The 12500-nt window shown below is 38.3% G+C and overlaps 1 protein-coding gene across 1 annotated transcript in view; it reads left to right on the top strand.

Annotated features, from left to right (window-relative positions):
• The window catches only part of LOC122261269 (uncharacterized), a 118714-nt gene that overhangs the window by 63584 nt on the left and 42630 nt on the right, over window positions 1-12500 (top strand). The window contains exons 2-3 of the mRNA XM_086548181.1: window positions 2350-2531; window positions 9946-10001. Of these exons, the coding sequence (XP_086404307.1) occupies window positions 2350-2531; window positions 9946-10001 (238 nt within the window). The remainder of the gene's footprint in view (window positions 1-2349; window positions 2532-9945; window positions 10002-12500) is intronic.

Raw genomic sequence — 12500 nt, 5'->3', positions numbered from 1 at the left:
TGATCTGATTATGATTTCGTTTACACCATCATCCCTTTTATTCATTTATTTTTTTTTATCTCTGTGTTTTTTTTATCTCCCTGTCTGGGTGTGTTTCTCTCTCTTTTTTTTTTTTTTTTTAATCTCTCTCTCGCGTTTTTTTTTTTTTCTCTCTCTCTCTCTCTCCCTCCCTCCCTCCCTCTCTTTCTCTCTCTCCCCCCCTCCCTCCCTCCCTCCCTCCCTTTTCTCCCTCCCTCTCCCTCCTCCCTCCCTCTCCCTCCCTCCCTCCCTCTCCCTCCCACCCTTCCCTCCCGCCCTCCATCACCCCCCTCCCCCCATCCCTCTTTCCCCCCCTCCCTCACCCAAACCTATCTCCCCCCCTCTCTCTCTCTCCCTGGCTCTCAAATCCCTCCAAATCGCTCGAGATTCCCAGCATCCTCTTAAGCGACGCGAGATGACGGGTAGAAGATGCTCGTGATGTCCGCATTGACGTAATCTCGATAGGGATGCTGCCGGCACGAAGGAGATCACCGACTGGCGCTCGCTCTGGCGCTCAGTCGCTCGCGGGTCGTCGCTGCTCTGGACGCTGCTGTTGTTGTTGTTGTTGTTGATGTTGTTGTTTTTGTTAATGTTGCTGTTGTTGTCGATGTTGTTGTTGCTGATGTTGTTATTAAAATTATTATTATCATTATCATTTTTATCATAATTGCTTTTGTTATTATCATCATGATTTTTCTTATTACCAACATTATCATGTTTCTTATCGTCTTCACCATTACGATTTACGTTGTTGATATGATAGTGAAATTATTGCCGACTTTCCATAGGAAAAAAATGCAACTTCCATTAATTAGAATAAACGGATAATTCGGAATGGTCCCGGGCACTAGGAAATAACAAAGTGATGATTATCAATATCTTTCTCTCTGTCTGTCTGTCTCTGTCTCTGTCTCTGTCTCTCTTTCTCTCTCTCTCTGTATTTCTCTGCCTCTGCCTCTGTCTCTCTGTCTCTACCTCTGTCTCTTTTTCTCACTCTGTCTCTGTCTCTGTCTCTTTCTCTGTCTGTCTCTCTGTCTCTGTCTGTCTCTATCTCAGTCTCTCAATACACAGTTCAGAACCTAAAAAGAAAGAAAGAAAGAAAAAAAAAAATTCTCTCAAATAATTTCTTTCCCCATTTTCTGTCTTATTCCACCTTCCTCATTATCATCATCTCTTTTTTTTTCTTTTCTTTTTCTTCTTCTCCATCTTTCTGGAAACGAAGACGAGACAAGCCAAGAGGGCGTTGGGGGCGAGAACAGCACCCAGACTAATCTCCCAGACTCATCAAAGACCCATTTCGAAAGGGGCGCGGCGGCCGGGGAGACAAGACGAAAAAGATTGAAATTAGAGAGACCAAAAAAAAGAAAAAAAGAAAAAAAAAAAGAAAAAAAAAACTAAGAAGGAAATAGAAGGGAAGGAAAAAGATTACGTTCTGTTTGGGAGACTTTTTTTTTTTTTTTTTTTTTTTTTAGTCTCGAAGTTAAGGAGTTTGTGATGAATAACGACGTTTGGGTTTAAAAGAAAAGTACAAAAAAGGGAAGTGGACGTAGCAACAAAATTATCAGGAAAATGCTATTGAAAATGAATGAGGAACTGAAGTGAGTTTTAGAGATAGAAGGATTAGGAATTGCATGTATGTCTCTTTGTATCCAGTTAATCATATGCATGTATTATTATCCTTTTCATTATCATTATTAGCATTATCATTATCATTATTGTTATTATTATTATCCTTATTAGTATTATCATTATTATCATTACTATTATAATTATTATCATTACTATTATTATTATTATTATTATCATTATTATTATCACTATCATTATCATCATCATTATTATTATTATTAATATCATTATCATTATTATCCTCATTATTATTATTACTACATATAGCATATAAGTATCAAAATAAGTGCAAAGATAGGTACAGCACAAAAGTATTATCTGAAATACGAATGATTATAAACATTATTCAAGCACATGTATGTCTATACGTATAAAAATACAAGCACACGTACAACACGTATATAAACAAGCATATTTATATATCTTTATTCACATATCCCCCCCCCCCCCAAGCTCTCTCTCTCTCTATCTCGCTCTTTCTCTCTCTCTCCCTCCCTCCCTCTCCCTCTCCAACCCCCCACCCATCCATCTTTCTCCATCTCCCTCCCCTTCCCCTTCCCCCTCCCCCTCCCCCATTACCCCCATCACAACAACAACAACAAAACAAAACCAACAACAATATATATATATATATCCATACTCACATCTCTCTCTCCCTTCCCCCCCTTCCCCCCCCCCTCCTTCCCTTCCCCCCCGACATAGCTTCGAGGGCACCAAGTCCACCAAGGGCGCCTCGAAGATGCGGCGGGACCTCCTCAACTCCGAGATCAGCCAACTGCGGGACCTCCTGCCGCTGCCGCCGTCCACGCGCCAGAGACTCTCGCAGCTGCAGCTCATGGCCCTCGTCTGCGTCTACGTCAGGAAGAGCAACTACTTTCAGCAAGGTAAAGATAAGATTAAGGTGAATAAAGATAAAGGTAAAGATAAAGGCTAATGTAAATAAAGATAAAGGTAAAGATAAGGCTAATGTGAATAAAGATAAAGATATAGATAAAGGCTGATGTAAATAAAGGTAAAGATATAGATATATAAAGATAGAGATAATGATAAGGCTAAGGTAAATAAAGATAAGGCTAAGGTAAATAAAGATAGAGGTATTGATGAAGATAAGGCTAAGGTAAATAAAGATAAAGGTATAGATAAAGGTAAGGCTAAGGTAAATAAAGATAAAGGTATAGATAAAGATAAAGATAAGGCTAATGTAAATAAAATAAAGATAAAGATAAGACTAAGGTAAATAAAGATAAAGATACAGTTAAAGATAAGGCTGGGCGCTGGGGGTTTAGAAGATCTAAGAGCGGTGGAGTTTTATCTTTATCAAGTCGTGTTCTATTGTGCTTCATTTTTTTTTATTTTTTTTTATAAAGCCATACTTGATCGCTTGTTTTCCTGCTTCCGTCCATATTAAAGTTAATATAAAGTTTAATATAAAAAATGAAAATTCATTATTGTTATTTTCATTATCTTTGCTATCATTATCATTATTATTGATATTATCATTATTATTGATATTATCATTATTGGTATTATGATTGAAATCATTAATGTTATTATCATCATTGATATGATTAATATTATCATTATCGTTATTATTGTTATTATCGTTATGATCATTATCATTGTCATTATCAGTATTATTAATTTTGCCATTATCATGATTATCCTTATTATCAGTATTATTACTATAAACATTATCACCACTATCAACATTATCATTACTATCGTTACCATCAATATAAATAATAAAAAACATCACTATACAACACCATCAATACCACCACAAGATATCGACAAAATTTAGCGCCACCATCACCACCACTATAGAACATCGCAACACCATCATAACGACTACCATCACTCACTATACAGCATAACAACCACACCATAAAAACCATCATCACTGCCACTATACAATATCACTATCACCCCTGCACCACATCAACCACCATCAACACCACCAATCCACATCGTCACAAACTCACCACAACGACTGCCACCACAATTCAAAATCACCATCACTCCCACACCACATCAACCTCCATCAACACCACCAATCCACATCATCACAAACTCACCACAACGACCGCCATCACCATACAAAATCACTATCACCCACACATCACACCCACCACCAATCCACATCATCACAACCTCACCATCCCCCCGCACCACACCCACCACCAATCCACATCATCACAACCTCACCATCCCCCCGCACCACACCCACCACCAATCCACATCATCACCATACAACCTCACCATCCCCCCCGCACCACACCCACCACCAATCCACATCATCACCATACAACCTCACCATCCCCCCGCACCACACCCACCACCAATCCACATTACCCCCGCACCACACCCACCACCATCAACACCACCAATCCACATCATCACCATACAACCTCACCATCCCCCCCCGCACCACAGCGCCCCCATCACCACACACACACACTGACGCTACACGAGAGTCATTAGCATTCCTTCGCTGCTCCTGGCGCGAGGTCGAAGGTCAAGATCGTGGTCACCCAGAGACGCTCAGGGTACCGGGACGAAATACCGGGACGAAATACTGGGACGGGGGCGGTGGGACGGGATATTGGGACTAAAAACTGGGACCTGTTATTGGGAGGAAATACTGGGACGGGGGCGGTGGGACGGGATATTGGGACTAAAAACTGGGACCTGTTATTGGGAGGAAATACTGGGACGGGGGCGGTGGGACAGGATATTGGGACTAAAAACTGGGACTTGTTATTGGGAGGAAATACTGGGACGGAGGTTGGGGGTGAGATGGACTATTGGGACCAAAAACTGGGACCGGGTATTGGGACGAAATACTGGGATGGACTATTAGGACCGAGTACTGGGACTGGGTATTGGGACCTGTTATTTGGACCAGGTATTGGGACAGGATATTGGGACCGGGTACTGGGACTGGGTATTGGGACCTGTTATTTGGACCAGGTATTGGGACAGGATATTGGGACCGGGTACTGGGACTGGGTATTGGGACCGGGTATTGGGATCGGGTACTGGGACCGGGTACTGGGACTGGGTATTGGGACCGGGTATTGGGACTGGGTATTGGGACCTGTTATTGGGACCAGGTATTGGGACAGGATATTGGGACCGGGTACTGGGACTGGGTATTGGGACCGGGTATTGGGACCGGGTATTGGGACCGGGTACTGGGACTGGGTATTGGGACCGGGTATTGGGACCGGGTATTGGGACCGGGTATTGGGACCGGGTAATGGGACTGGGTATTGAGACCGGGTATTGGGACCGGGTATTGGGATCGGGTATTAGGACCGGGCACTGGGACTGGGTATTGGGACCGGGTATTGGGACTGGGTATTGGGACCTGTTATTGGGACCAGGTATTGGGACAGGATATTGGGACCGGCTACTGGGACTGGGTATTGGGACCGGGTACTGGGACCGGGTACTGGGACTGGGTATTGGGACCAGGTACTGGGGCCGGGTACTAGGGCGGGGTACTGGAACCAAGTATTGGGACCGGGTTCTGGGACCGGCAATTGGGACGGGGTACTGGGACCGGGTACTGGAACAAGGTAATAGAATGAGTTTCTGAGGCGGGATACCGGGATAGGTTACTGGGACGAAGTGCTGGGACCGGTACTGGAATTAGGTATCAGGAGAGTTACTGAGTTGTCGGGACTAAATACTGGGACGGGGTACCGGGTTACTGGGACGAGATCCTGAGACTGGGCATTAGAACGAAATACCGGGATGGGATACTGGGACGAGATCCTGAGACTGGGCATTAGAATGAAATACCAGGATGGGATACTGGGACGAGATCCTGAGACTGGGTAACGGGATGGAACACAAGGACACTGTACTGGGATACTATACTAAGACGGGATACTGGGATAAGAGTACCGGGAGTAACTGAACGGATTACTACTGGGAACGAAATACCGGGATTCCGATGGTTGCTTAGTTAAAGGGGTTGTGGAACGGAAGTAGAAGAAGAAGAAGAAGAAGAAGGAGAAGTAGAGGGAGAGGAAGGAGTAAAGGATGATGAAGAAGAAGAATGAGGAAAGTAATGATAATAATGATAATGATAATATGGAAATGGAGAAGAAGAAGAAGAAGAAGAAGAAGATGGTGATAAAGAAGAAGAAATAGGAAGAGACGAAGAAAAAGAATATGAAGTAGAGATAGAAGTAGAATTAATGTGAATTAATGATAAACGAGAAACGAATAAAAGTGAAACAAATAAATGAACAGATAAGTAAATATATGAATAAAGAGAATGAATTAATAAGTAGACAAATAAAGGGAATAAAGGAATAGATAAATAGGCACAGATAAATGAACAGATAACTAGACACATACATAAATAAATAAACATGCAATTGAAGACGTGAATAAATTGACAGATAAGATATTTATTAAATACATCAAACTAAAGAAAAAAAAAATAAAATAAAAAAGAGACCATGTCATGTTGCAACCACTCTTTGTTTCAGGCGCCGAGATGTGCAAAGTCAAAAGATGCAATTTAGAGCTGTCAGAAACAAAACTAACACGGATAAAGTTGCCATGTCTTTTGCGGACCGCTCGGTGAAATCGGGCGTGGAGTTCCCGTAGTCTTTCTGGGTGTCTATTGCAATATTTGAATAATTTAACCACATTGTCATGATCATACTGTCATTATCCTTATCTACTTTATTCACAAAAATACATTCATTTATACATAAATAAATAAATAAATAAATGAATATATATATATATATATATATAATATACATTATACACATACATACAATATAATATATATATATATATATAATATATATACATATATATATATATATATATATATATATATATATATATATATATATATATAATATATATATATATATATATGTGTATATGTGTATGTGTGTGTATATATATATATATATATATTATCACACACACATAACTCACTCACACACACACATACACACACACACACAAAAAACACACACATATATATATATATATATATATATATATATATATATATATACATATATATATATATACATATATATATATACATTATACATACATATATATACACTAAATACATAAACATATATATACAACATATATATATTATATATGTATATATTATATATAGAAAAGACAGAGCGAGAGAGATGCAGAGAGAGAGAGAAGAGATTGAGAGAGACGAGAGAAAAAAAGAAAGAACACGAAATCAAAATCCACAGAGAAAGCAGTGCGACCAAAAGAATTCTTTCCTAAAGGAAAAAGAAAGAAAGAAAAACGAAAGAGAAGTAATGGGACGAAAAGAAGGAGACCACATGCACATGCAACACAACAACAAGATAGATAAGGAATGGTTTAGTAATTTATGATTATAAAAAGGAGAAAATTCGTGAAGGAATGGATAATTGTGAAGAGAATAGACGGGTTGATTGACTGACGAGTAGATACATAGATAGATAGATAGATAGATAGATAGATAGATAGATAGGTAGATAGGTGAAGGAATAGGCAAATTAATACCAAGGATAGATAGATAGATGGGCATATGGACAGATAGATTGTCAGATAAATACACAATAAGAACACACAGAGGAAGATTGACAGAGAGAGAGAGAGAGAGAGAGAGAGAGAGAGAGAGAGAGAGAGAGAGAGAGAGAGAGAGAGAGAGAGAGAGAGAGAGAGAGAGAGAGAGAGAGAGAGAGAGAGAGAGAGAGAGAGAGAGAGAGAGAGAGAGAAAGAATGAGAGCGAGAATGAGAGTGAAAGGGAGAGAGAAGGGAGTGGGAGAGAGAGAGAGTGTGTGTGTGCGTGTGATATATATATATATATATATATATATATATATATATATATATATAGATATATATATATATATATATATATATGTATATATATAATATATATATATATATATATATATATATATATTATATATAGAGAGAGAGAGAGAGAGAGAGAGAGAGAGAGAGAGACAGAGACAGAGAGAGAGTGAGACAGATGAGAGAGAGAAAGAGAGAAAAAGATAGATAGATAGATAGATAGAGAGAGAGAGAGAGAGGGTGTGTGAGACAGAGGAGAGAGAGAGAAAGAGAGAAAGAGAGAAAGAGAGAGAGAGAGAAAGAGAGAAAGAGAGAAAGAGGAACCTCCACGAACTAAAGCTTCTCCTTCCTCCCTCAACCTCTTCTCCCCCCCCCCCCCCTCCCCATCTTCCCCTCTATTCTCTATCCCCATCCTCCACTCCCTGCACCTATCATCTCCTTCTCTCCTCCATCTATTTATTCCTTCTCTCTCTCCCTATTCTCCCATCCCTTCTCTCCATCTCACCCCCCTCTTCCCACCCTTCCTCCCTCCACCCCCCACGCCCATCCTATGCATATATCTCCTATCCTCTCCCTCCCCCTCCTCTCCACCGATCCCTCCCTCCCCACCCCACACACCCCATCCCATGCATACATCTCCCATCCTCTCTCTCCCTCCCTCCCTCCCTTACGCCCATCCTATGCATATATCTCCCATCCTCCCCCCACCCCCCACCCCTCCATCCCATGCACAAAAGCCCCACCTCAACGGGCGCTAATTCCCCACTTTGTACCTCGCTTCGGTAGCTCTTCCAGCCTCAACAATGGCCCTCCTACCTCACACCTCACACCTCACACCTCGAACCTTATCCCGCCTCATACCTGGCTACCGATAGGTTACGCCTCTCGCCAGCATCACTTATCTGGGCTATTATCAGCGTCAGGGCCGGTTCCGCGACGGTAAAGCACATACTCGCGTTGGCGGCGGGGGAGGGGGAGGTGGGGAGGTGGGGGGAGGGAGGAGGAGGAGGAGGGTAGGGTGGGTGGGTGGATGGGAGGGTGGGAGGGTTGGAGGGAGAGTGGGAGGTTGGAAGGTTGGGAGGGAGGATGGGTGGGAGGTAGGGAAGGGAAGGAGGATGGGTGGATGGGAGGGAGGAAGGGAAGGGAAGGAGGATGGGTGGGAGGGAGGAAGGGAGGATGATAGGGAGGGAGGTTGGGAGGGAGGAAGGGAGGATGGAAGGGAGAAGGAGAGGGGGAAAGGATGGGAATGAAGGTAGATGGGAAGAGAGGTGGGTGGGAGAGAGAGAGATGACGGAAGGGTAAGAGAGGGAGAGAAGAAGGAAGGATTGGTGAGAGTCAGAGAGGGTAGGAGCATTTTCTCTTCCCCTCCCTACCTCCCCCTCTCCTTCTCCCCTCCTTTACCTCCCTCTTCCCTTCCCTCCCTTTCCCCCCCCTCCTCCCTCCCGTCTTCCTTTTGGGTTTATACTTACGGCGTTATCGGGCGATCCGGACAAGTGGATTAGGCTGCAGAATATTGATCAATCATGACCACCGCCGTGCAATTGCAATGGGGCTGCCTGGGGAGGGGTTGGGGGGAAGGGAGAGAGGGGGAGAGGGGGAGGGAGGAGGGTTGAAGGGGATGTGTGTGTGTGTGTGTTATAGAGAGAGAGAGAGAGAGAGAGAGAGAGAGAGAGAGAAAGATAGAGATAGATATAGAGATAGAGAGAGGGGGGGGGGGCAGAGTGGGAGAGAGGGAGAGGGGGGAGGGGGAAGAGGGAGATAGAAGGAGAAAGGGGGGGGAGTGAGTGAGAGAGGAGAGAGAGAGAAGAGAGAGGAGAGAGAGAGAGAAGAGAGAGGAGAGAGATAGAGAGAGAGAGAGATAGATAGAGAGAGAGACTGTGTGATGATGATATTGTTAATTTGGAAGTGATGATAATAAATGTTATATTACCATTATCATCATTATTGTTGTAATTGATATCAACATAATTTTCATCATTTATGTTAATATCATCACAATAATGACAATTATTGCTCATATTATTGTTATTCTTATCATTGTCATAACGATAACCATAATACTAATCATTGACATTATCACCGTCAGAGTAATAATGGTAATGAGGATAATAATAATGATAATCATCAGTATTATGATCATTATCATTGATATCCTTACTGCTACTACTACTTCTGTCACCATTACTACCATCATTATTATCATCATATCCATTGCCATTCTTAGCAGCATCATCCTCATCAACACCATTATCATCACCACGACCACAACCACACCCTTGCTATCACCCTCACCACCACCACCACAATCCTAATCCTCATCTTATGCAACCGGAAAATCATCTGTTCAACTCAACCCAGCAGAATAGAACCCACACCCAAGGCACACTTATCTACAGCAGGTGAAAACTCTTCTAAAACAAGACTTTTCCCATTTCTCTCCCGCAGCCATGAAGCACACACCTGCCAGTCGAGCCGAGGCGCCTAACCTGGAGTTCCTCAAGGTAAGTTCTTAGGGCTGATGGTTTTTTGAAATAGGGGGTGGATGTGGGTGTGGGTGGGGTGGGTGGGGGAAGGGTGATGGTGGGGTGGTGGATAGGGGGTGGGTGGTTGGGGTGGTGGATGGGTAAGGGAAGGTGGTGGGGTGGTTGGGTGTGGGGGTGGAGGTGGGGGTAAGAGGGTGGAGGAAGTAGTAGAGGGGGAAGTAGAAGAGGAGGAGGGAGTAGTAGAGGAGGGGGATAAGGATGAGGAATATGAAGAGGAGGAAAAAGAAGATAAGGAGGAGTAAAAAGAAGATAAAGAAGAGGAAGAGGAGGGAGAGGAAAATTGGGAGTCGGAATCTAGGGGGATAGAACAAGGATTCATTATATTCCTCCTATCACGCCTCCTCTTGTATTAAAAAAAAAGAATATTCCCACCCCGATTTTGAGAGAATTTATTTTTTTATTGACCTCAAAACATATACAATCAATATCATCTAAGTTGCCAAGAGAATTACAAATAATTAAAGAATATCCCTACATATATATATATATATGTATATATATATATATATATATATATATATATATAAATATATATATATATATTTTTATATATATATATACACACACACAAATATATATATATACATTGGAAATAGACTATTGATAAATATCATTACTATTCGTATATATATATTATCACTACGGTTATTGTTAAAGTTATATGTTATAGTTATAGTTAAATAGTTATAAAAAAAATCCTACCATTGACATGACGAATTGATCAGTCTCTCTCGGGAATGTCAGAGATGGAAAGAGATAAAGAGAGACACGGAGAGATGAAGAGGGAAGGGAGATAGATAGATTAAAGAGGGATTAGATAAAGGGAGACGTGGCAGGGAGTGAAGATGGAGATGGACGAGGAAGGGAAAGAGGAGAAGCGAGAAGAAGAAGAAGAAGAGGTAAGAAAGAAAGATTGACGTAACGTCTGATAGCAAGTAATGATGGAGTGCTAGAAAGTAAGAAAACGGAATTGTATATATATATATGATTATGCAAATAGATATGTATATATATCTACATACATATATATATATATATATATATATATATATATGTATATATATATACATATGTATACATATATATACATACATATTATATATATATATATTATATATATATATATATATATATATATATATATATATATTATATATATAATATATATATATATATATATATATAATATATATATACATATTATATATATATATATATAATATATATATATATATATATATGTTATATATATAATATATATATATATATATATATATATATATATATTATATATATATATATATATATATATATATATATATATATATATATATATATATATATATATATATATATATATATATATATATATATATATATATATATATATATTATATATATATATATATATATATTATATATATATATATATATATATATTATATATATATATATATATATTTTATATATATATATATTATATATTATATATATATATATATATATATATATATATATATATATATATATATATTATATATATATATATATATATATATATATATTATATATATATAATAATATATTATATATATATTATATATATATATATATATATATATATATATATATTATATATATATATATATATATATAATATATATATATATATATATATATATATATATATATATATATATTATAATATATATATATATATATATATATATATATATATATATATTTATATATATATATATATATATATATATATATATATATATATATATATATATATATATATAATATATATATATACCGCACACAATACACATATGTGTGTCTGTGTCTGTATGTGTATATATAACATGTGTCTGTATATATATCTTAGTAAGTATATGTGCGTGTGTTTCTGTGTATACATATTTATATATATATATATATATATATATATATATATATATATATATATATATATATATATATATATATATATATATACATATATAATATATACACACACACACACACACATATTATATGTCTGTTCTGTATGTGTATGTATAATGTTACACACATATGTATGTGTGTATATATATAAGTATATGCGCGTGTGTTTCTGTGTATATATGCATTTATATATATACATATATATATATATATATATATATATATATATATATATATATATATATATATATATATATATATATATAAGCATATGGCCTTTCTCCTGTAGTGTTGTAATCTCAGTCATCTGTCTGCCACCTGTCAGGAAAAATGAGACACAGAAATTGAGATAGATTTGACAACTCATTTACGTGTCAAATACATTCCTATAATGTTCGATTGTGAAATTCTTGATATCAGCTGTTTGTCATTATACTGATTAAACATTATGTTGATAAGTCCTGGTTAAAAACAAATAAACAAAAGCATTGATCAAAAGTGAAAAAT

This window comes from Penaeus japonicus, unplaced genomic scaffold (genome assembly GCF_977035675.1).
Source record: "Penaeus japonicus unplaced genomic scaffold, GWHDUDI00000001_assembly GWHDUDI00000001, whole genome shotgun sequence".
Classification (NCBI taxonomy): domain Eukaryota; kingdom Metazoa; phylum Arthropoda; class Malacostraca; order Decapoda; family Penaeidae; genus Penaeus; species Penaeus japonicus.
This window is presented reverse-complemented; position numbering and strand designations above follow the sequence as displayed.